The 22,526-nt window shown below is 42.6% G+C and overlaps 4 protein-coding genes across 8 annotated transcripts in view; 2 read left to right on the top strand and 2 right to left on the bottom strand.

The window, feature by feature from the left end:
* The window catches only part of LOC111967840 (nuclear prelamin A recognition factor), a 15,113-nt gene extending 7,243 nt beyond the window's left edge, over positions 1 to 7,870 (bottom strand). Inside the window, exons 1-7 of one of the 2 annotated variants that reach the window (XM_023993246.2) lie at positions 7,562 to 7,870; positions 6,018 to 6,089; positions 5,611 to 5,820; positions 4,971 to 5,103; positions 3,337 to 3,471; positions 2,673 to 2,791; positions 2,384 to 2,513 (exon numbers count right to left, since the gene is read on the bottom strand). In XM_023993246.2, coding sequence (XP_023849014.1) covers positions 2,384 to 2,513; positions 2,673 to 2,791; positions 3,337 to 3,471; positions 4,971 to 5,103; positions 5,611 to 5,820; positions 6,018 to 6,074 — 784 coding nt within the window. In that variant the 5' untranslated portion in view covers positions 6,075 to 6,089; positions 7,562 to 7,870. Of the gene's footprint in view, positions 1 to 2,383; positions 2,514 to 2,672; positions 2,792 to 3,336; positions 3,472 to 4,970; positions 5,104 to 5,610; positions 5,821 to 6,017; positions 6,090 to 7,231; positions 7,251 to 7,561 lie in introns of those variants that run through there. The other variant, XM_023993247.2, reaches the window with a different exon arrangement.
* A 346-nt stretch (positions 7,871 to 8,216) lies between these two features.
* Positions 8,217 to 11,316, top strand: LOC111967839 (cytochrome b-245 chaperone 1 homolog). Of its 3 annotated transcripts, none has more exons than XM_023993243.3 (6): positions 8,217 to 8,306; positions 9,390 to 9,477; positions 9,580 to 9,621; positions 9,743 to 9,913; positions 10,148 to 10,292; positions 10,529 to 11,316. In XM_023993243.3, the coding sequence occupies exons 2-6, from the start codon at positions 9,390 to 9,392 to the stop codon at positions 10,671 to 10,673; spliced, it is 591 nt and encodes a 196-aa protein (XP_023849011.1). In that variant the 5' UTR covers positions 8,217 to 8,306; the 3' UTR covers positions 10,674 to 11,316. The 3 variants fall into 3 exon arrangements, with proteins under 3 accessions (XP_023849011.1, XP_023849012.1, XP_023849013.1); XM_023993244.3 differs by having other exon boundaries at positions 8,219 to 8,301; XM_023993245.3 differs by lacking the exon at positions 8,217 to 8,306 and adding an exon at positions 8,859 to 8,944.
* Positions 11,303 to 19,589, bottom strand: hexd (hexosaminidase d). Of its 2 annotated transcripts, none has more exons than XM_023993241.2 (14): positions 19,497 to 19,589; positions 15,098 to 15,153; positions 14,742 to 14,843; positions 14,542 to 14,657; positions 14,300 to 14,387; positions 13,941 to 14,105; positions 13,569 to 13,752; positions 13,361 to 13,432; positions 13,062 to 13,260; positions 12,802 to 12,884; positions 12,629 to 12,707; positions 12,424 to 12,534; positions 12,154 to 12,243; positions 11,303 to 11,996 (listed from the first exon to the last, which is right to left on the bottom strand). In XM_023993241.2, the coding sequence occupies exons 3-14, from the start codon at positions 14,829 to 14,831 to the stop codon at positions 11,795 to 11,797; spliced, it is 1,479 nt and encodes a 492-aa protein (XP_023849009.1). In that variant the 5' UTR covers positions 14,832 to 14,843; positions 15,098 to 15,153; positions 19,497 to 19,589; the 3' UTR covers positions 11,303 to 11,794. The 2 variants fall into 2 exon arrangements, with proteins under 2 accessions (XP_023849009.1, XP_070301010.1); XM_070444909.1 differs by lacking the exon at positions 19,497 to 19,589 and adding an exon at positions 17,601 to 17,625.
* The window catches only part of ogfod3 (2-oxoglutarate and iron dependent oxygenase domain containing 3), a 34,141-nt gene continuing 31,152 nt past the window's right edge, over positions 19,538 to 22,526 (top strand). Inside the window, exons 1-4 of the mRNA XM_023993242.2 lie at positions 19,538 to 19,944; positions 20,501 to 20,724; positions 21,466 to 21,541; positions 21,635 to 21,677. Coding sequence (XP_023849010.1) covers positions 19,877 to 19,944; positions 20,501 to 20,724; positions 21,466 to 21,541; positions 21,635 to 21,677 — 411 coding nt within the window. The 5' untranslated portion in view covers positions 19,538 to 19,876. The remainder of the gene's footprint in view (positions 19,945 to 20,500; positions 20,725 to 21,465; positions 21,542 to 21,634; positions 21,678 to 22,526) is intronic.

Genomic DNA, 22,526 nt, shown 5'->3' with positions numbered 1-22,526 from the left:
TTTTTCCCACCTAATGTGTGGGTAATTATTATTTTCCGTGTGTTTGTGTGCACCTCGGTTGCGTCACGTTCTTTGCGGTTTACCTGTTTGTTTTGTTGGTTAGGTTTTTCACTCCTATTAAAAGATGTGGAACGACATGCACGCTYCGCCTTGGTTGTTTTATGACAGGGAGTTTGAGGATAGCGAGCGTGACATCCTGAATACAAAACGTTATGTTTGGGGCAAATCCACACAACACATCACKGAGTAGCACTCCTCATATTTTCAAGCATGGTTGTGGCTGCATCATGTTATGGGTCTGCTTGTCATCGGCAAGGACTAGGGAGTTTTTTGGGGATATAAATAAACAAAATAAGCACAGGCAAAATCCTAGAGGAAAACCTGGTTCAGTCTGCTTTCCAACAGACACTGGGATACACATTTTCCTTTACAATAACCTAAAACACAATGCCATATATACACTGGAAATGTTCACAGTTATGACTTAAATTGGCTTGAAAATCTATGGCAAGACATGAACATGGCTTTATAGGAATGATGAACAACCAATTTGACAGAGCTTGAAGAATTTTTAAAAGAACAATGCGCCAATATTGTACAATCCAGGTGTGCAAAGCTCTTAGAGACTTACCCAGAAAGACTTACAGCTGTAATCACTGCCAAAGGTGACTAACATGTATTGAGTCAGGGGGTTGAATACTTATGTAATCAAGGTACAGGGATTTCAAAAAGATTTCAGTCCCCTTGAATTATTCCACTTTTTTTTTTTTTAACATTACAGCCTTATTCTAAAATGGATTAAATTGGGTTTTTATTCCCTCAATCTACACACAATACCCCATAATGACAAAGCAAAAACAAAAATATGATTTGGACCCTTTACGCAGTACTTTGTTGAAGCYCCTTTGGCAACGATTACAGCCTCGAGTCTTCTTGGGTATGACGCTACAAGCTTGGCACATCTGTATTTGGGGAGTTTCTCCCATTCTTCTCTACAGATTCTCTCAAYCTCTGTCGGGTTGGATGGGGAGCGTCCCTGCACATCTATTTTCAGGTCTCTCCAGAGATGTTCGATCGGGTTCAAGTCCAGGCTCTGGCTGGGCCACTCAAAGACATTCAGAGACTTGTCCCGAAGCCACTCCTTCGTTGTCCTGTTGGAAGCTGAACCTTCGCCCCAGTCTGAGGTCCTGAGCACTCTGCAGCAGGTTTTCATCAAGGATCTCTCTGTACTTTGCTCCGTTCATCTTTCCCTCYATCCGGACTAGTCTCCCAGTCCCTGTCGCTGAAAAACATCCCCACAGCATGATGCTGCCACCACCATGCTTCACCATAGGGATGGTGCCAGGTTATCTCCAGGTTTCCGCTTGGCATTCAAGACAAAGAATTCAATCTTGGTTTCATCAGACCAGAGAATCTCGTTTCTCATGGTCTGAGAGTCTTAAGGTGCCTTTTGGCAAACTCCAAGCGAGCTGTCATGTGCCTTTTASTGAGAAGTGGCTTCTGGCCACTCTACCATAAAGGCCTGATTGGTGGAGTGCTGCAGAGATGGTTGTCTTTCTGGAAGGTTCTCCCATCTCCACAGAGGAACTCTGTCAGAGTTCTGTCAGAGTGACCATTGGGTTTTTGGTCACCTCCCTGACCAAGGCCCTTCTCCCCCGAGTGCTCAGTTTGGCCAGGCGGCCAGCTCTAGGAAGAGTCTTGGTGGTTCCAAACTTTTTCCATTTAAGAATGATGGAGGCCATTGTGTTCTTGGGGACCTTCAATGCTGCAGAAATGTTTTGGTACCCCTCCCCAGATATGCGCCTTGACACAATCCTGTCTCGGAGCTCTACGGACAATTCCTTCGACCTCATGGCTTGCAGCACTGTCAACTGTGGGACCTTATTAGACAGGTGTGTGCCTTTCCAAATCATGTCCATCAATTGAATTCATCACAGGTGGACTCCAATCAAGTTTTCAAAACAAATCAAGGGTGATAAATGGAAAGAGGATGTACCTCAGCTTATTTTCGAGTCTCATAGCAAAAGGTCTGAATACTTATGTAAATAAGGTATTTATGTTTTTAGTTTTTGCTACATTTGCAAACATTTAAAAAAAKCTGTTTTCGCATTGTCATTATGGGGTATTGTGTGTTATTTAATCAATTTTAGAATAAGGCTGTAACGTAATAAAATGTGGAYAAAGTCAAGGGGTCTGAATACTTTCCGAATGCACATTAGTGTTTTATTTGTCATATTTRTTTTTACAAAGAGTTTGAATTTTTCTTCCACTTTGACTGAGTATTTTGTGTAGACTGACAAAAAAAATGACAAATCCATTTTAATCCCAGAAAATGTGGAAAAAGTCAAGGGGTGTAGAGGTAGAGGTAATGAGAGCATAGTACCTGATGTGAGGACACAGTCCACATCTCTGCTCTCCAGGAGACTGTTGTAGAACTCCTCTCGCACTGCCTCCAGTTTCTTATCAAAGCAAGGAGCCACCATAATATGGTAAAGCTTGTCTGGGCTCAGCTTCTACAAACACAAAGCAGACACCACTATTCACCTGCTGTGTGAGATGAGTAACATGGTTAAAACACATGAATAGTGTGGCATCAATCAATATTCACATGTTCTCATGAATTTCATTTAATTGTACGGGGTGGGTTGTTACAACACACAAAAAGCGCTGACCTGTTGTTTGGCGAAATAGTCTTTGACCAGACAGCCCATGATCTGTTGAGGAGACCTGGCCGTACAGATGTGAGGAATGACCAGACTGCCCAGAACACGCTCAGCGTACCGGATCCACCCTGAACAGAAGTGGAATAATGAAATTGACATGAGTCCTAAGCTTATGGTTTTATTATCTAAAGGGATGGGGTCAGAGAAAGATGTAGAGCGAGCAAGACTGAAACAGAACAAAAAAGAGAACATGAGGAGAACGAGTACACGAGAGAGCGTAAGTAAGCATTTCACGGTAAGGCCTACACCCGTTGTATTRGGTGCATGTGACAAATACAATTTGATTTGAATGAGAGAGCAGAAGAGGGAGGGCGACTCCCCTCCTAAAAGGCCTATCTCCAGGGAAGGGAGTGGTGTGAGGCTGTGTCTGTATCTCTCCCTCCCAGCCCGGCTCTGCTATCTCTACTTTCAAATGGGAGCTAGGTCCAACCCTTAATACCCTTACCTTAATAATGCCACACATCCCTCAAACAGCACACACAATTGTTAAACTGAAACACAACAAAGCTGCTTAATATTTTATACTCAGGTTGTGGTGTGTGTGTGTGTGTGTGTGTGTGTGTGTGCGCAGAGGGAAAGAGGGGGAGGAACAAGGAAATTGTGTAAATATTACCTGGACAGGAGGAGGTGAACATGGGTAGYGCCTGGCTATCATGGTGCCTCCTGCTGTACCTCTGGACAAAGTCTCTCTGGCTCTCCAGAATACTGAAGCCTGCTGCTAGAGTAGTATCAAACACATACTGCACTCCTACAGACAGAAAGGGAGGGTGAGAGAGAAGGGAAGAGAATGATTCATCTGTTACGGTAGATGCCAATGAATGTACCGCACTTTTATTTCACATACACACGCTGTGCTCTACTAATCACACACACACACACACACTCTCTCTCTCTATATATATACAGTGGGGCAAAAAAGTATTTAGTCAGCCACCAATTGTGCAAGTTCTCCCACTTAAAAAGATGAGAGGCCTGTAATTTTAATCATAGGTACACTTCAACTATGACAGACAAAATGAGGGAAAAAAATCCAGAAAATCACATTGTAGGATTTTTTATTGATTTTACGTTGCAAATTATGGTGGAAATAAGTATTTGGTCACCTACAAACAAGCAAGATTTCCTGGCTCTCACAGACCTGTACTCTCTTCTTTAAGAGGCTCCTCTGTCCTCCACTCGTTACCTGTATTAATGGCACCTGTTTGAACTTGTTATCAGTATAAAAGACACCTGTCCACAACCTCAAACAGTACCACTCCAAACTCCACTATGGCCAAGAACCAAAGAAGCTGTCAAAGGCACAGAAACACAGAAATTGTAGACCTGCAACCGGAGGCCCTGGGAAGACTGAATCTGCAAACAGGTAAGCAGCTTGGTTTGAGAGAATCAACTGTGGGAGCAATTATTAGAAATGGAGACATACAAGACCCGCTGATAATTCCTCTGATCTGGGGTCCACGCAAGATCTCACCCCGTGGGGTCAAATGATCACAAGAACGGTGAGCAAAAATCCCAGAACCACGGGGAGACCTATTGAATGACACTGCAGAGAGCTGGGACCCAAAGTAACAAAGCCTATCATCAGACGGGCATTGAAGATGAAACGTGGCTGGGGTCTTTCAGCATGACAATGATCCCAAACACAAACCGGCCCGGCAACGAGGAGTGGCTCGTAGAAGCATTTCAGGTTCTGGAGTGGCCTAGCCAGTCTCCAGATCTCAACCCCATAGAAAATCTTTGGAGGGAGTTGAAAGTCCGTGTTGCCCAGCAACAGCCCCAAAACATCACTGCTCTGAGGAGAATCTGCATGGAGGAATGGGCCAAAATACCAGCAACAGTGTGTGAAAAACCTTGTGAAGACTTACAGAAAACGTTTGACCTCTGTCATTGCCAACAAAGGGTATATAACAAGTATTGAGTAAACTTTTGTTATTGACCAAATACTTATTTTCCACCATAATTTGCAAATAAATTCATTAAAAATCCTACAATGTGATTTTCTGGATTTTTTTTCTCATTTTGTCTGTCATAGTTGAAGTGTGTAGCCTATGATGATAATTATCATCTGGCATCTCTCATCTTTTTAAGTGGGAGAACTTGCACAATTGGTGGCTGACTAAATACTTTTTTGCCCCACTGTATATCACCATACGCACACACCCACACAAAGATCTTTGAGGAAACTACAGGGCTTGTCTGGAATCCCCAGTCAGCACAGAGACATAGATACTGTACACGCTCACTTACCCAGGCTCTTGAGGAAGCCACAGAGCTTGCGTGTGGCCTCAGGAATGTCCAGACCGTACTTGACAGCGAAGAAAGGCAGAGACTGGGGACACACTGACACCACCAGGACCTGGTGTTTGGACACATCACACTTCTGCAATGACAAAAAGAGGGAGAGGGACATGTCAAACGTCGGCCGAGAAGAGAGAGACCATTTACCTGGCATCAACACTGAATGCCCCATACATTTCAGTGAAATCAAACAATCAGTCTGCATGCCAGGCAAAGAGACCAGCAATAACAACACACATTAAAACAAATCTGGCATGAGGTCATCTGGAAACTAAGTACAGCAAAGATAACACAATTGTTCCTCTTTCCTCTCAGACAGTATATACCCTTGTCTCTTTAGCTACTATTGAAGCACTGACATCATAAAGCCTCTCAGATCTCCACAAGTGCTTAGGGAGGCTAATCATGTGAGGTGTCCAGGTTTGTATTCATTAGTGAGCACCTCAGCAAAACCTTTTGAAACGAAAAAGGGAAAACATCAGTTGTTATTAGATAAGTTAAAATAGTCCCTCCCTGTTTCAGTCAATTTTCTTCCATTTGGTGCCTATTGAATATGACCCAGGTAGCCTGGTCAGTGGTCCAGTAGTACCTTGTTGAGGCCCAGGACGCGGGCCACCTCCTCCAGGTTCTGTTGGGAGATCTTTAGGCTCTCCTCCTCGGACACACAGCCCTCACAGGACAGACAGGCACTCAGCAACACCTGCTGCTTGAGGAGATGGGAGGAGGCAGGGACCTCTCCGTTGSCTACATCTTCCTCCGGAAGGGAGCTAATGTCTTCATCCCTCTGCTTCTTGTTGCACTGGAAATTACCAATCAACCAACAAATCAATAAATTAATCAATGTTCGAATTGGACACAAAATATGATGTTTGACTATAACATGCAAAAAGTYATGACCTCAAACAACTAGGTCAGAAACGACTGGATGGGCAATTTCAGTTGCAGAGAGACACTCGCACACTGCACAGTGAAACCACAAACATTCCATGGGCTTACCTGTTTAGTGCAATTCTCACACTTCTCCTTGCGTCTTCCGATGTTCTCTTCTGACATTTTTCTGTGAAATGGCTGTGGGTTGGATTTGACACAAACACAGGATCAGTAAGCCATCCAACTCTGGAATAGACCTGMAATCTTCACAACACTTCTACACATTTTCCTTGGACAACTGTCGTGCCAACTACTCTACGATCCAAACTAAAATGCTAGTATTTGTGTGTGGGTGTGTGACTCAACTCCACCCAACTTCTACATCATTAACCCTGTCCTAACCAATCAGGATCATTCTTCTTATCTCAACAGCAGCATATAATAAAGATGGTAAACTGCCGACGAAACAGCTTCCATATCACAACAAAGTATACATAATTGCACCAAATGTGTCAATAGGCAGGCAATGAAGCTTTATTTGTATAGGCTATGACATGTTAACTACTATGTTGACGGAGATCCAAAGAATGGACCCAAACCACAAATCATCTGTGTGTGTCCTCTGTATTCAAAATGTGGTTACATAGTATACAGTAAATAAAGACAAAAATAATCATAGATTATTATTATACATCATTCATCATCATAATTGATATAATAAATGCTAAATAAAGGCTGAAGCCTCTGTTAGAACATATAGGCCTATTACCAGGACCCAATATAAACAGCAATTTATTTAGCTATTTATATCCTGGTAKGGGTTAATTAACTATGATTATGCTTTCTGTTAGTTTGAAATCTCTAAACAGTAATTGGAGGGAGAAAAACATTCCTTGCTTGGCCACAAATGTGCAATGTCTGGCATGTCTCAGATAACCTGATGCCTATACCAGGGTCATCAGCCATTAAATGTATTAGTTAAGAATGGTTCTATTAACAAATGCTGAGGGAGTATCTTGGTTTGTTTATCCAGCTCTCTCTCTATTCTTGTACACGAATCCACATGTAAGGAGATGAACATTTAATTGACCAACTGTGTGGAAAAACAAACACTCAATGTCAAAAGTCTTGGCTTTGTCCCTTCAAATGTGGTATTTCTAATAAGATAAGAGAGGTGCACSTAAATATTTTTTACACAATATGTACCCCTCCAAAACAATGGTGTCAATGTTAACAGAAATTGATGAAACATTCTCCAATGATGAACCTGAAACACGGACACATTTGTTTTACAGATGTTCGCACACTATTAGATTTGAGAGATATGGAGGAGTACATACCGAGTAAAACTGGTCACTTTATTGATACTCTGAACTCTTTGAAATGTAMAATGTCATGATTTTGGTCAACGTTATATCCACAAAACCATATTAAAAAAAAAAAAAAATCAACCCCCTGCTTTAAAGTGTTTTTGATATAATTTGTTTTAATTGAGTCTCTTAAAATACTAAATAACAAGAAAAGCTTATCTAAAGTTCATTATTATAACGAATTATCTTGTCATGTTTTGTGTCTTTCATGTTCTTGGCCATTCTTGAACTCAATGACATCCGATTTTGCCGTATTTATTACATCACTGCACGCACGCACTCACTCACTCACTCACTCACCCGTTGGACGTTTTCTACTAGTCTGCCTTTATACAAATGACTTCAGACACCTTTCAAGCTGTTTCGTAAAGGAGAAAGGGGGAGTTTGAGCCAGGGTAATATGTGGCAATGTTTACTCAACAATATCTGAAGCGATTACGATACCACTGAAAGGCTATAATGGACAATATGCGACGGTTTCTGTCACAAGACCGTCTGATGTAGAAATTAGTCGGGGGTTCCAGACCGGTTTTCCAGACGGCTTGACATCAGAATTCGTGACCATTGAACTATAAAAGAACATGAGTGACTCCATTGAGCCCCGGTCAATCAAGGGCGCATGCGTAAAACCCGGTTCCCTTTGGGTGCGTCACGCGCCATGTGAAAACGTTTCTTTCCACTTTTGGTGTAAATCAATGACTATATTCTAGTACTGTAAGATACTTAAAATCAAATATGATTGAGATGCGTTTTTTCTTCTATGGGTTTGTGTTATTAAAATATCAGAGACAAGTTGTTAGAAATATTGTTTCCTCTACATCTTTATCACGGGGGGGGGGGGATAAACTGTAGCTCATGTCATCATCTAATCAGCATAGACGTAACCCGGAAGAAATCAACACATTCCCACTGTGCGTTGTTACTGTAAAATGAAATGAATTGGGACTTCTCTAAAACTTTATACATGTAACTGTCACTATCATCAAGCCGATTTGACACATTATCCAGCGTGTATCATTTTAGGATTCCAGTTGAAAAGTGTAAGGTAAGAGATAAATTAATAGGCATATGGGGATAAATTATTTCATTTATAGGCGAGATGATGAATGAGTGATCGGCAACACTATGAATGTCCCGCCTACTTCCTGGATCATGCCCAGTTTTTGAATGGAATTCAAAATTATATAATCAAATTCATGAAAWCGCGGTCATTGAAGATGTAAAATTATATTCGTGGAATAATTTACTTCTATCTGATGCCTTTCATGAACGTTTTCATTGTTTTCTTTTTTGTAATTGAATACCTTCATAACGAATAGAATTATAAATATATCTTAAAATATATATTTCACAGTGACCTGCTGCAGACTGAGGCAGGTTGTTACTGTGAGTGGTTGGGGGGACCGGAGGGGTGTGTGAGTTGAGAGAYKACTACAGCTATTGGCTGAGCAGCATYCGCGGTCACGTCGTGACATTGCAGAATAACCTATTCCATTCCCTTCAATGTTACAGTTTTCCTCTAATGTAGACGTTGTCTGGAGAGCTGCTGGAGTAGATGAACTGTTGGCCTCCCGAGTGGCGCAGCGGTCTAAGGCACAGCTTGCAATAATTATTATTTTGAGAAAAACTGAATTTCGCTTCCAACGTCGTTACAAGTTACTACGATAATCCTTAATTGTCTCGGTAACATTKTGGAAAAGGGGTTTATTATATAAATGGCAACTCCTCTTGCTGTTAAAAAAATTGCTTGTTTTCAGGCCCTTTGGMCACTTTTTGAGTTGTCATTGGTCTGGAAAATGTATCTTGACCTGGCAACTCTGCTCTTAGAGAGAAGGGGGATATCTGTCAGAAGTGAAACATAGCATTTTGTATTTCAGATCTGCTTCCCCATTTCCTCAACACTGACAATTTCCCTGTTTAAACATCCTAGTTTCCATTCATCTGTGATCATTATTCATAACCTCAATATTGAACCAACATGGCCATGTTCTACTTCTGACATACATCCTCCCTCTTTCCTTGAAGCAAGCACAGAATTACAAGAGTAAGCAATGGTTCTTTATATTATATAGGTTTTGCCTATCCATATTGTATACAATTTTTTCATGTCTGCCTGTCGGTCTGTAAGATGGGGTATATGCAGGTAGAGGAGCACACCACCAACATGTTACACCTGAAGAGGTCGCCTGGCATCCGCTCCTGGTCGCTGCTCATAGGTAGGATCATGATGTGTGTGTGTGTATTTACTGAGTTTATTTCTTTGAATGCAATGTCAGAAAATAAATTGACCCAGCATTTGGTCCTTTTTCTGATTTCAGGTATTGCGTCCATTGGCCTGGCTGCTGCATACTACAGCTCAGGTACAACCTGATTTACAGGCATCACCAGTGCCAGCCTGTCCCYTCATGAATTACATCATTAAGACAGAATGGGTAAAAAAATGTCTGCCTGTCTCTCATCCCTATTTTCTGGTCTTTCCAGACAGTATCCTGTGGAAGCTTTTCTACGTGACGGGCTGTCTGTTCGTGGCCATGCAGAACATGGAGGAGTGGGAGGAGGCAGTGTTTGATAAAACCAAGAAAGTGATAGAGCTGAAGACCTTCAGTCTGTATGCCCTGATTCCCACCATGTGTAGGAGAGGCCAGGAGAAAGGTGAGGAACATCACCTAATGTGTCCTGTACAGTACTTTCACATTGAACCTCCTTTACCAATAAGGGTAGATCAGATGGGATGAGTTTTACGATTGGAATCCAGTTAGCGCAGGGGTCTTCCAACGGGGTCTCTCCCTGTCTCCTTCCATCTCCCTCACATACCCTCCCTCTCCGGTTGTCTCCCTTCCATCACCTGCCCCATACCCTTCCTCTCCTCCGGTCTCGGTCTTTCAGTGGTGATGGACATGAGGCACCTGCGTGACGTGTGTGTTCAGGAGGAGAAGGTGCGCTACCTAGGGAAGGGCTACCTGCTGGTGCTGCGACTGGCCACAGGTTTCTCCTACCCCCTCACACAGAGCGCCACCATGGGGGGACGCAGGTGAGATGGGTCTATTATAAGACCCTAACATGGAAGATGTGTGTTAAAGGATCAGAACACAGGTTTCCCAGGATCTGAAAACATTGTAGAATATTTAGTYTAACAGTTCAAGAATGGCATGGAACAGAAGTGAAATCAGACAAATGTATTTAGTGTTTTGATTGTCAAAATATTCCTGCTGTCTATTTTTGATCACAACCAGTTGTTTGATCCTGTTGTTTCCCCCTCTCCGTCAGTGATGTGGAGGCAGTGGCTTCGTTGCTCAAGCGTTTCCTGGGTCTGGAGGAGCTCCAGTGTCGCTGGGAGCAGGAGGCAGTCAGGGAGGAAGATGAACTGAACCCCAGCACTGACTCCGAAGAAGAGGGGGACTCAGTGCAGTAGAAGGAGAAGATATGAGGAGAAGCCACAGCAGACTTGAAATGCACCCAAATATATTTTACAGCATTTCGTAGTATCCCTGATACTATAAATGGTCTTAAATACACTCCAATGGTAGAGTTTTCCACAGAATATTTAAACAAAATCATAGTTTGTTGTGTTGCCTGTTCTTCAAAAACAATCATTACTGTATTAGACTCAACCCTATAATTACAGTGCCTTTCTATTTAAATGTAATCAGTATGTGTGAAATACTCATTCAAAACAGTCCCACAGTTTAGGCAACACAGTGTGTTTGAGACCTCCCAAGTGATAATCTTGGTCTAGTAGGATTGTCTCTCCTCACTGCAACCATCTATCCATCTGAATGCATGTGACTGTAAACTATAATCAAGCATGGATTTCCAGGGATCAGTTAAGAATGTTTGCCTGTTTTTATGTTAAAGTAAATACTTGCATGTCTTTCAGCATTGATGGGTCCTATGACCAGGGTCAGACAGAATCTGGGGAGGCAAAACCTCTAGAATGAACTTAATCTAACAGCTTCGACATCTGCATTGCTTGCTGTTTGGGGTTTTAGGCTAGGTTTCTGTATAGTACTTTGTGACTGATGTAAAAAAGGGTGTAATAAATACATTTGATTTGATTTATTATTCATAGGGTAAACTACATATTCCATCTGGCCTTATACACACAAAATGAAAGACCAGTCTCAGGTAACATTCCTGTCCGTAGACACATATTGTTATTAACACATTTATGTTTGACAAGTAAACTGTATTACATTGTATCTGGACTGTATTAACTAAGTTACTGCATCTGTTGGCAAGAGGAAGGTGAGTATAGATGCCTTCTGTTGCTTGAAAGAAAGAATSCATGAGATATTTTGTGTCCAGTTAGTGTGTGCTGCTGGATGACTGCAGGTACTTGTTTGCCTTGTCTTTAAAAAATGTTTTGTATTACTTTTATTTTTGCTTTTTTTGTTAAAAAAGGGAATTAAATAAAAGTTGCTTTTTGATAATCATGGAATCCTTTTCTCACTACCTCTTGGACCTCACCGTATGAAGTCTGCACGGATAGATCTCTTTCTCTGTCAAAAAAAACAAAGGGACCCAGGTTAAACCTTACTGCCCAACCATAGAAGCTGAGACGTTCTGGGGTACCATCTCTAGTAGGCTGGCGTTGGTGTCCTCCAGGACCCTCTGGAGGGGAGCCACCACAGGGCTGACATGCTGCTCTACCCACTCCTGAGCTGTGGAGGCTGGGTACAGACGCACCATCTCCTTTTTCACCATCACCACTCTCTGCTCCACAAGAGCTAACAATCTGGGAAAGGAGGGTGGTTGAAAGAAACACGGGTTAGCACATTTTGTTTTGTTTAGGGGGAGGGTGCTTAGGGTTCATTTGTTTTAACTATATGAGGGAGTGAAAAACCTATCTTAGCATATAAACGGTGGTGGAATACAAACATTCAGATGCTTACGTCATGGCTTGACTCTGTAACTGCTGAGCAATAAGAGGGCTGACTGTCTTTCTCTGTCTGTGGTAAGGAGTGAACCAGCCTCTCACAAACCTGAGAACCACAGAGCGATATGTATCAAGGTTAGAGAGCTCTTTAATTCAAGGATTTTATAGGAGTAATCAAGAAATCATTAAGTGTGCCTTTATTGCAGTGGTCACCAACCCTCTTCCTAGAGTGCTACAGGGTGTGCAGTTTTTAGTTCCAGCCCATGTGGCTGCTGGCTTCACTCACATGTTGTCTTCAAAATGGCGGAGTTCTTCTGACTGCAGTATTGCTGTTAGTTCCACCACCAGCTCTGCCAACCTCCTCCCTGGAAACAGCACAGAGTCACCTGTAGTGGAGCTAGGGCAGGGCACAGAGAGACACACACTTTTAGGATTAAAAACACAATCCACTTATAACAGAGGAGCATTTTCTGTTATGAAGAGTCTCTCACCTTTCCATGGTTTCTACATCTACAGAAGAGATGCCCAAAGTCTTTGTCACCCTGCTCTGAGCCTCCGGGCTGAACTGGCCTGTAGCACACACAGAACCACCATCAACACGGGTCAGGTGCCATTACAATACCTCAAGGATCACATCAAAGTGTATATGGAGAAAAGTATTGACCATGCGTGAGTGTCTGTAGACTGGAGGCCAGGGAGGGCAGAGCTAGGGGCAGCAACTCACACAGCACAGACAGGTGGTCATACCTATTGTTGAAATAAGATTATTAAATAGATTATGGCTAAATCATAACATCATACATTTTGGCACAAATGTCCCATGATTTACGCAAAAGTCTGATGCATTGTATGATTTAGACAAGTCTGATTTTGCCCTATGACACTATAATTTAGATGAAAACAAGTGAATTCTCTCCATCTCACCTCTGCCAGCCAGTGAGGGCGATGCCCAGCATGTGTATGCCTTCAGGCAGGGCTGCTGCCACCTGTAGCCACTGTAGATGGTTGTCCACATGTCTCTGTGTGTTGGTCACACAGGTGTGGACATTAGTAGAGCCTTTGAAGGCACTGGCTGCCCACAGTTCTGACAGCCCTGCACCACTGTACCTCTCCAATAGAGATACTGGAGAGGGGAAAGGAGATGGGAAACATTGACATTAAGCACAAATAGTGTTTGTCTATGTGCATAGTGATARTGTTCTAGTAAAACCACTAGTTCTTACCAGTGTTTTTCACATCTAGGGTGGGGTTGTAGTCCCACAGCATCAACTGGACCAATCCTACCAAACCGCTGCCTGGCAAATAGGTCAAAAAAGCAAATGTTAGGGGTAGATTGCAAACTTTTCTGGCCCATAGACTACTTTCAGGCTAAAACATTGAAATCATTGTGTAACTTTGCAGAACTATCACTTTAAGAGCCTGTACCCTGACCTTTCAGTGTGTCGTGGTCCATCCCTCTCAACATGTCGTCCCACATGATCATGTTGAGGTTTGGCCATGCCTCCCTGACGCCCTTTGCTACCCTGGTCACATGACTGAGGAACAGCTGCTGTACTGTACGGCCAGGTGTGCTCAGCCAGCGTCTAGACTCCTCTCCCTCACCTAACAGGTACACCTGAGGACACATGACYGAMYMGGMGGGGGGGGGGGGGGGGCTTTCAATTAAAGTGGTGTCATGCATTGTTCATCATTAGAAAGCTATTTCAATCTTGTATGCATCTCAATATGGCTTCCTTTCCTCATCTCCTTCCCTTCGTCTGCACTTTTTTTGAATTCCAAAAGGATCAAAATACCAGGCCTCACCTCGTCAGCTCCAATGTGCAGGCTGGTGCTGCCTGGGTGGAGCTCCACCACCTGGCGAAGCATCTCCTTTACCAGCCTCACACCCTCCTCTCTGTGGGGGTTCAGAGTGCCCAGGCAGTGGCCCACCTCCCTCAGCCCCCACAACGACTTGTGCTTCAACACAAACTGAGAGAGAGAGGGGGGGTGAGAAGTTCTGTGAGAGAGTGAGTGAGAAAGGAGGCAAAGAAAGAAAAGAATATCAAAGATACCAAGACAATACAACCACATGCAACAATATAAATTGGCCTCAATCTCTCCGATTATTAAGTGGGGTATGATATGAACAGGTGGGAGGCAGATATGTGTTCCCTCCCTCTCACCTCCATGTGTCCAAACGTCTGCACCAGAGGAATGACCTCTAACCCTTGGGACTTGGCCACTTCCTGAATGGACAGGACCTCCTCACGACTGCAGCAGAGAAGAGGAGAATCATTACCTGTCAGGAAGAACCATTTTTTCCTCCCACTTTCTAGCGAGGCCAAGATAGTGATGTTCGAGGATAAGAGTTGACATCAGTGATTGGCTTTAGGCCAACCTGTATGGTGGATGTGTATAGCCCAACCTGTATGGTGAATGCTGAGTGGATTGCAGCACCTTCAGCTCGCCTTCATAGGGGAACATGTCTTCATACTCCACCAATAGACCGTCAGCACCCAGACCAGAAAAAAGACCAATCAGCTGGAGAGAGGGAATGGTCATGTCAGACAGACTTCTTGCATTCAACACACAAATAAGGAAGAGATAGGTGAGCAGTGATATTACCTTGTGCAGGTAATCAATTCTAGGAGGTGCTCCTTTCAGATCCAGGTGAACCAGCTTCTTCCCCTTGGGCCATGCTGGTAAAGCATCCATTGTAGCTGAAATCTGGAGAGCAACAAGTAAATTACTATGTGTACAATGATCATGCATAAATTACAATACAATGCTCGACTTTTGATAATGAAAGTAGTAGCCTACTATACAAACGTTGCCTTTACATTCAGGCTGAACCAGTATCTATCTGGTCAGAGAAGACGATGAATATGACGAGTCCCCTTTCTAGCCCAGAAAGCTACCATGTTTGTTTCCATTAGACAGCTCTGAAAGCATTAGAATGTCAAAATACGTTTGTTACTRACCAAATATGGCGTTTCGCTGAGCAACTTTCTTCATTTACTGCAGTTCCGCCCTGTATCTAAATACAAATTTACAAGAAACCGAAAATATGCCTTGTCAGGAAAGAATCGTTATTGTTTTTGACCAAGTGCTCATGCGCCAAATCCACCGTATGTAAGTTTTCTTCTTCGATTAAGTTTCACGGCGGTTGGCATCCAATATTTATCGTGCATTACCGCCACCAACTCTACCGGGGTAAAAAAGGAAACTCTGTAAACTACTCTGTGTACGCTGTGCGCGGCAGTAACGACTGATTTTATTGATGGAGGTCCCGAAGAGGTGGACTTGGTAAAAAATAATACAGATTCTTTCCAGACTTTCTACATTTTTGTCGGTTGCCTGTACATTTTTATTTACTAGTAGACCTGTTTTGCAAGTACAAACCAGGCACCTGTTCACAAGCTTATTTGCCATAGACTGTAGAAAATATGAACGATGACGTCACCCCATAAGATGACGTTTTTGCCTAGCATCCTGTAAGGAAGTCCTTGCTTTGAGGTGCCCCCCCTCCATATATGTCCCTACAAACCACTAAATATTCCTGTATGATAAACTCCAAAGTCAGTTTGAGCCATGTTTCCTACACACAAATCACATCAGGCTTGGATGATCTGCTTGAACTCCTGCCCATTATCCAACAGGCTTGGAGCATTCAATTGTAGTACTAACACCATAACTAAGATCCTGTAATACATGACTCCAGCCTTGGCTGATTGGGGTCATCTCAAACCTCTTCCCATGTCAACCCTGTCATACTCAGATGTCTCCCAGCCGCTTTCACTATTAACTGATTCCTCTCTGTTTTGGACTCTACTTTAGCAGTGCTATTGATAGCACCCGCTATGAACGTTACCAGCTTTCTCTTATCTATATATACCATATTGCTGCTCACCTGCCCCGTAATGCTCAGTCTAGACCCTCCTACCCAACTCTCCCTTGAACCTGTACCTCCCTGGACCACCCTCACTGCCTCAGCATGACACTCTTCTCTCCACTCACTTGTTGCACCTCCACTGCCTGCTTCATCGCCTCACACCCACCKTATGSCACATTATGAGCACCCCCACAGCTGTAGCACGTTGGTTGTACACCACACTGCCCATTCTCATGCTCCCCTCCACACTTTTTTTCTCTTTACAAGCTGTTACAACATGCCCTAACATATGGCAGTTATATCATCTTAAAGGCTTTGGTACGTAAACCCTCACATAATAACTTATATATCCTATGGCTACTTTATTTGGCAGTACCCTGTCCTTGAAATGTAACAGAATAGATGGGCTATCTACCCAAACTCCACCCCTTGTTGCTTGCTACCTTTGAACATTCACTAGAACGCCTCCTCTCAAGATGTCGCTTACCTCTTTAATGCTAACACTCAAAGGCACTCCTGTTATCATCCCTTTAATCCACGTCTTCCCTGCTTGATCAGTCCAGCTGCTCAACACCACCTTACACTTCCCTATTTGCTTCAACCTGGAGAGCTTTTTTCCTCTGCGGCATGTCCTTACAGACACGTTTGGAGAGTAACGGATTACATGTAATCTGTTACGTTACCAGCAAAAATATTGTAATCAGTTTACAGATACTTTTGAAAAACTGGATTACTTTGAGGATTACATTAAATTGTAAATTACTTTTTAGTGAGCAAAAAAATATTTTACACTCTTTTCTCAATGACATTCAAATCAGCATTTGGAGAGTAACGGATTACATGTAATCTGTTACGTTACCAGCAAAAATATTGTAATCAGTTTACAGATACTTTTGAAAAACTGGATTACTTTGAGGATTACATTAAATTGTAAATTACTTTTTAGTGAGCAAAAAAATATTTTACACTCTTTTCTCAATGACATTCAAATCAGCATTGAAAAAAAGGCACAAGTTTAAGTTTGTTCCACCTGAGTGAGTCTGACCACAAGTCAGAGATCACTATGATGACACACCAAATGTGTTTGCTCGATCGCTGGAAAAGAGCAGGAATAGGTTTCGTAGGCTACAGACCAAGCTATGTCTTCCAATGGTGCGACTGCTGTCGGCAACCAATCTTTGTTTTTGAAACCAGCGGATAGCCTATGGAATAAAAGTGGGCCCTTTATTGCTCAATCTAATTCATGCTGATAAAAAAAAGCCATAGGCCTAATGGACACATGCTCAAACTCACACACTTTTGATAGACTTAAAAAGGGGCAATCCCTAGTTGCTACATCCATTTTTGGACTTATAAATTATATATATATATATATATATATATATATACAGTACCAGTCAAACTTTTACTAGTTTTTATTTTTACATTGTATAATAATAGTGAAGACATCAAAACTATGAAATAACACATAGAATCATGTAGTCACCCCAAAAATTGTTAAAAGAATCATAATAGATTTTAGATTCTTCAAAGTAGCCACCCTTTGCCTTGACAGCTTTGCACACTCTTAGCATTCTCTCAACCAGCTTCACCTGGAATGCTTATCCAACAGTCTTGAAGGAGTTCCAACATATGCTGAGCACTTGTGGGCTGCTTTCCTTCACTCTGCGGTCCAACTACTCCTAAACCATCTCAATTGGGTTGAGGTCGGGTGATTGTGGAGGCCAGGTCATCTGATGCAGCACTCCATCACTCTCCTTCTTGTTAAAATAGCCCATACATAGCCTGGAGTTGTGTTGGGACATTGTCATGTTGAAAAACAAATGATAGTCCCACTAAGCGCAAACATCCATAAATGGCCAGCTATGTAAACTTTAACATTGATTTATCCTGCAATAGATGTCATTCAATTGGGAACATACATTTGTGTCTTCTTCTAATGCATCTTAAGGGGAAAGTCATCTAAAAGTAACTGAATGTAATCAGATTATATTACTGCATTTGGGTTAAAGTTACATTACTGATTACAATTTGACAGGTAAATAACATTTAGAAAGTAACCTACCCAACCCTGCTTACAGAACACCAGCAAGCTCCCATCTCTTAACACTTTAGCATTGACTCCCCCAATCCAACTATTTTATCACAGCCGTTAACCTTATCAGCCTCATCACCCCAACTCTCCCCTTCTCCCTAAACTTCAGAATCACTTTATGATCTTCCTCACCCCATGCTCCTCTCGCGATTTATCWTTTCCTTCTTTGGCACTCTCTACCTCAACTATATTGCTCTACTCAAACTTCATTTTTTCTTAATCTCTGCCTCCATAGGCTTCTCTCTCCCCTTCAAACCCCTACTCCCTTTCCTACTCCCCACTTAATTTTTTACCGCTTTGCTCCATACTTCCTTCAATTTCTCTCCATCACCATCTCATTTGTTAGGATTTATGTTTATTGCACTATAACCCAATACTACATCACGTGATTGAATATTAGCAACTGTTGGCCTGGGCGCCTGGTTGTCTGTGTGTGTGTGCTGGAAGTAACAGTTAGCCCCAGATAAGTGTGCTGGGAAGCTGTAGTTAGCCTTGAGCGAGAACAGTGTGCTTTCTATGCAGGTGCAAGTGGCTCAAACAATGTTACAGAGCTATCTGACCTCAGTCTCTGGGGTGTGGGAGCGTAATCTACACAGCAACAGCGCCGGACACCAAGGAGCGCCAAGAGGCTGGGAAAAGTTTAAACCACGCTCAGCCTCTACTGTGATAGACGTAGTTCCAACCCATCTGTTGGCCTATCACCGTATAAGAACAGCTGTTTACTTACATCCTGCCAGTTCTCTGTTCTGCCCTGCGAGGTGATACAGAGAACCTGTATATACGAAAATTGCATTTACCATTTATCGCTTGAGTTTAATAAAAATACTTGAAGTATATTCGGTGACTCTGAATCACATTTTGTCCTGATACAAGATTTGAATTGACGCAAATCCCTTATACCTTCCATCTCTGACCCAGTCAGAACATAGCGGTGCCAAACCGTGGCCATCGTGCTGCTCCCTCTCATTGAGTATCTCAAATTGAAGGCCGACCGAGGTACTGCAGGCTTCCATTAGCAACTTAATTATGCTTTTAACTTCGTCTGTGTGTTATTTTAAAGTAATCAGTTCAATTATATACATCTGGTGAAAAATATGCAACTACTGGTACAATGACTGTGTTCGATTTTCTACAATGGGGGATCGTGTCCTTGAAACAATGCTTACAGTACCTTGGTCTGACATCAAATTAAAATCCTGAATGCGAGAGGGCAGGCTTGCTTCCGTGGTATCTGCCCTCTCATTGGCTAGAATGGTCCCACCTGATCTTTTTTCTTCCCGCCTGCCTTCCATCTTTGAGGACATATATTTGCATTGTTAGAGTGGTCACTCGACTATCTTGTCAATATAATAGGTCGTATTTGGCCACACCCACGAAACGGGAGCAAACGTACCMCAAAAGTTGTTGAAGAGTGTGCACCGTTTTGGGGAAACGTGTTGTTCAGTACAAACCGCCTCGCAACATAGCAAATGATGAACGCACCCAGGCTACAACGCACGAGCGACTACACACTCATCAATGTAAACAGATTGAGGTGCTGATAGTCAGTTGATTGACTTTGACTTGGCCTGCAGAGCAATAGACTTTTGTGATGTGGTCCAATTAAAACGCAGGTTTCATTCTTCAGGAGCCAACCAGATGGACTGTTACGCATTGACCAGGAAGCAATGCCGAGTAGTGGTAATCTGAAATCCTCTACTATTTCTGCATGAAAGGAAGTAGCTAGCTATATATCTTTATGATTGTCCACTGAAAAAGGCTTTGCATTATACAATGACGATACAACGGCGAGGAAATCCAAAAGTCCCAGACGCCAACGGGATTGAGAAAAAGATCAAAAGGTAACGTCAACGACATGCATGGCCAGTGCTAGTCTGATTAAACAGGCGGTGTAATACACAATTCATTGGTATATATACACATCCTGAAACATTGGAGTGCAAAATCGTGTAAATGTTCCTTACACACCAGAATATTGAATAAAATTACATTTGAACTTACTCTACCGGTTGTCTTTGCGGTTAGTTCTAAATTTGAGACAAAATATCTCCAGGAAAGTACTATATTGTTTACCCAACCTCCTAGAGAGCCAGTAGGTTTTGGTTCCGTTCGGCACCGAGGTAAAATTCGTTTTATTGTCTATTCGGTCGGCAGAACTATTGTGTGTGTGTGTGTGTGTGTGTGTGTGTGTGTGTGTGTGTGTGTGTGTGTGTGTGTGTGTGTGTGTGTGTGTGTGTGTGTGTGTNGTGTGTGTGTGTGTGTGTGTGTGTGTGTGTGTGTGTGTGTGTGTGTGTGTGTGTCATAATAAGATGGGTGGAAGAGGGAAGTCTTTTTTTTCTGTTCTCCTTTCAGTGCAGGACAATCAAAACAAACTTCCTCTCTCCTGTCCTCTCCCAGGGGTAATGCTCTGAGGCAGGCGTCTGCATGGCGGGTGTCCCGTGGCTCTCTGCTCGTAGTGGTGGTGGCCCTGGCTGTGGTGGGAACCCTCACCTGGCTCTACCTGGCCTCAGGGGACCCTTACACCACAGAGACCCTGGTCAGACAGGCTGAGGTGGTTGCGCAGACCAGGGTCTACACTGTGGATTGTTCTGAGGACTATGAGAACTACAAACGCTACCCAGGTGGGTTTAAAACAACACAGATTTGTATTAAAGCCACAATCTAAAAATGATGCATGCCATATGAAGAGTTTAGTTGAATTAGATGCGTTAGTGCACGGTTAGAATAAAAGCCTGCACACTTCCTTTCCCTAGTTGTGGAATACGCTATGAAACTCCCGCCTACTTCCTGGATCATGTCCCATACTGTTTTTGAAGTTTTTAAGATTATATGATCAAATTCATGAAAACATGGTAATTTTAATATTATATTTGTATTCATGTGTTAGTTTACTTTTACCTGATTCCTTTCATGAATGTTTTAGATTGCTTTTTTGTAATTGGAAACCTTTATAAAAGGCATTGGGTAGAAGTAAATTATAATCTGTAATCCCATTKAAAACAGTATAGGACATGATCCAGGAAGTAGGCAGGACTTTCATTGTGTATAGGCACAGATAGATGAGTAAAACATCATTGGTATAGTGCGGGACTGCATTCAGTATGTTTTTATGCTCTGGAACGTTCAATTGAACGGAAACAATGCTGTACTGAACGAATGTGTTGTTCAGTACAAACCGCTCTGCGACATAGCAAACGTTCAATCAAACTGAACACACCCCTGGTGTCCACTGTCCTAAACCTAACTGCTCTGCCACTCATGTGCATTGGCTGCGCTCCAGTGGTGATTTGGACAAAGTTGAGCAGGCAGGCTGAATTTTGTACTGTGATGTTGCAGATGATGTGAGATACTCTTTTTCCCAGGATGCACTCCCCAAACATGTGGCCGAGCCGTCACAGACAACTCGGTGACCAGGGAGGAGGCCATGGCCCTCAGGCGGTGAGGGATTCTATACTATCTTTCTTCTCTGTCTCTAGCTCCTAGCACCCCTCTCTTTTCTTTTCTCTATAACTTATTTCTTTACTCCTGCAGGTTGGCAGAGAGGGGTCTGGCCCTAGCTGGTTCAGATGGAGGGGTGAGTATCTACTTTTAGTAACGCATATTTGAACTTAAACAGGACCTAAAGCTAGGATGAAGAKTGTTGCTCAGATTTCAGTTGTAGCTTCCCTCTGTCTCCACTAGAGGTCAGGGTAGTACAACCATAGAGATCTTATTAAATTCTAATTCCTAATTCTATTGGTACAACATCCAAAGTTAAGTTCAGACAGGCTGATACAGTTATTAGTGTGTAATGCTATCGTACATGGCTGTTTGGTTGAGCCCTCACCGTCCTGTCTTCCCTCCAACTCCTGTAGATTTGGTCCACAGCCATAATAAATTATTGTTTATGGCCTGTTAAGATACTGTAGTGGAAGAAACAGGGGACATCTGAAAAAATGAACATGATTTATTTACTGGCTTAGAGAGAGCAGAGTATGCCTGGGTAGCTGACACAACTGTTTAATTTGTATCCCGCGACGTGGTTAGCCTCAGTTGCTGGGACCGTTACTATCTGTCCTGGGATACTGCCATACCCTAAAAGTCGAGGCTAACAAAACCTTTCGATATTGCCAAGCATTTCAATAACTTTCACTAGTAAAGTGGAAACTCKGAASTGAAATGACAACAGTGAAACATCATATTTTTGTATGTAAGATCTAATATCAAAGAAAAGGATTGCTGTTTTCAATTWGGTCAAGTTTYTGTGGGAGAGGTGGAAAAACTATTGTTATCCATCAATAATGATAGGCCAGCAGGTATAGACAGCCTTGATGGGAAAGTATTGAGAATGGTAGCAGACTATTGCCACCCCTATTTGCTAAATCTTTAACCAAAGCCTAAAGGAATGTGTGTGTCCACAGGCGTGGAAGGAAGCTAAGGTAAT

The sequence above is a fragment of the Salvelinus sp. IW2-2015 genome, linkage group LG8 (genome assembly GCF_002910315.2).
Source record: "Salvelinus sp. IW2-2015 linkage group LG8, ASM291031v2, whole genome shotgun sequence".
NCBI lineage: Eukaryota > Metazoa > Chordata > Actinopteri > Salmoniformes > Salmonidae > Salvelinus > Salvelinus sp. IW2-2015.
The sequence above is the reverse complement of the archived record's forward strand: the minus strand, read 5'-3'. Positions and strand labels throughout refer to the sequence as shown.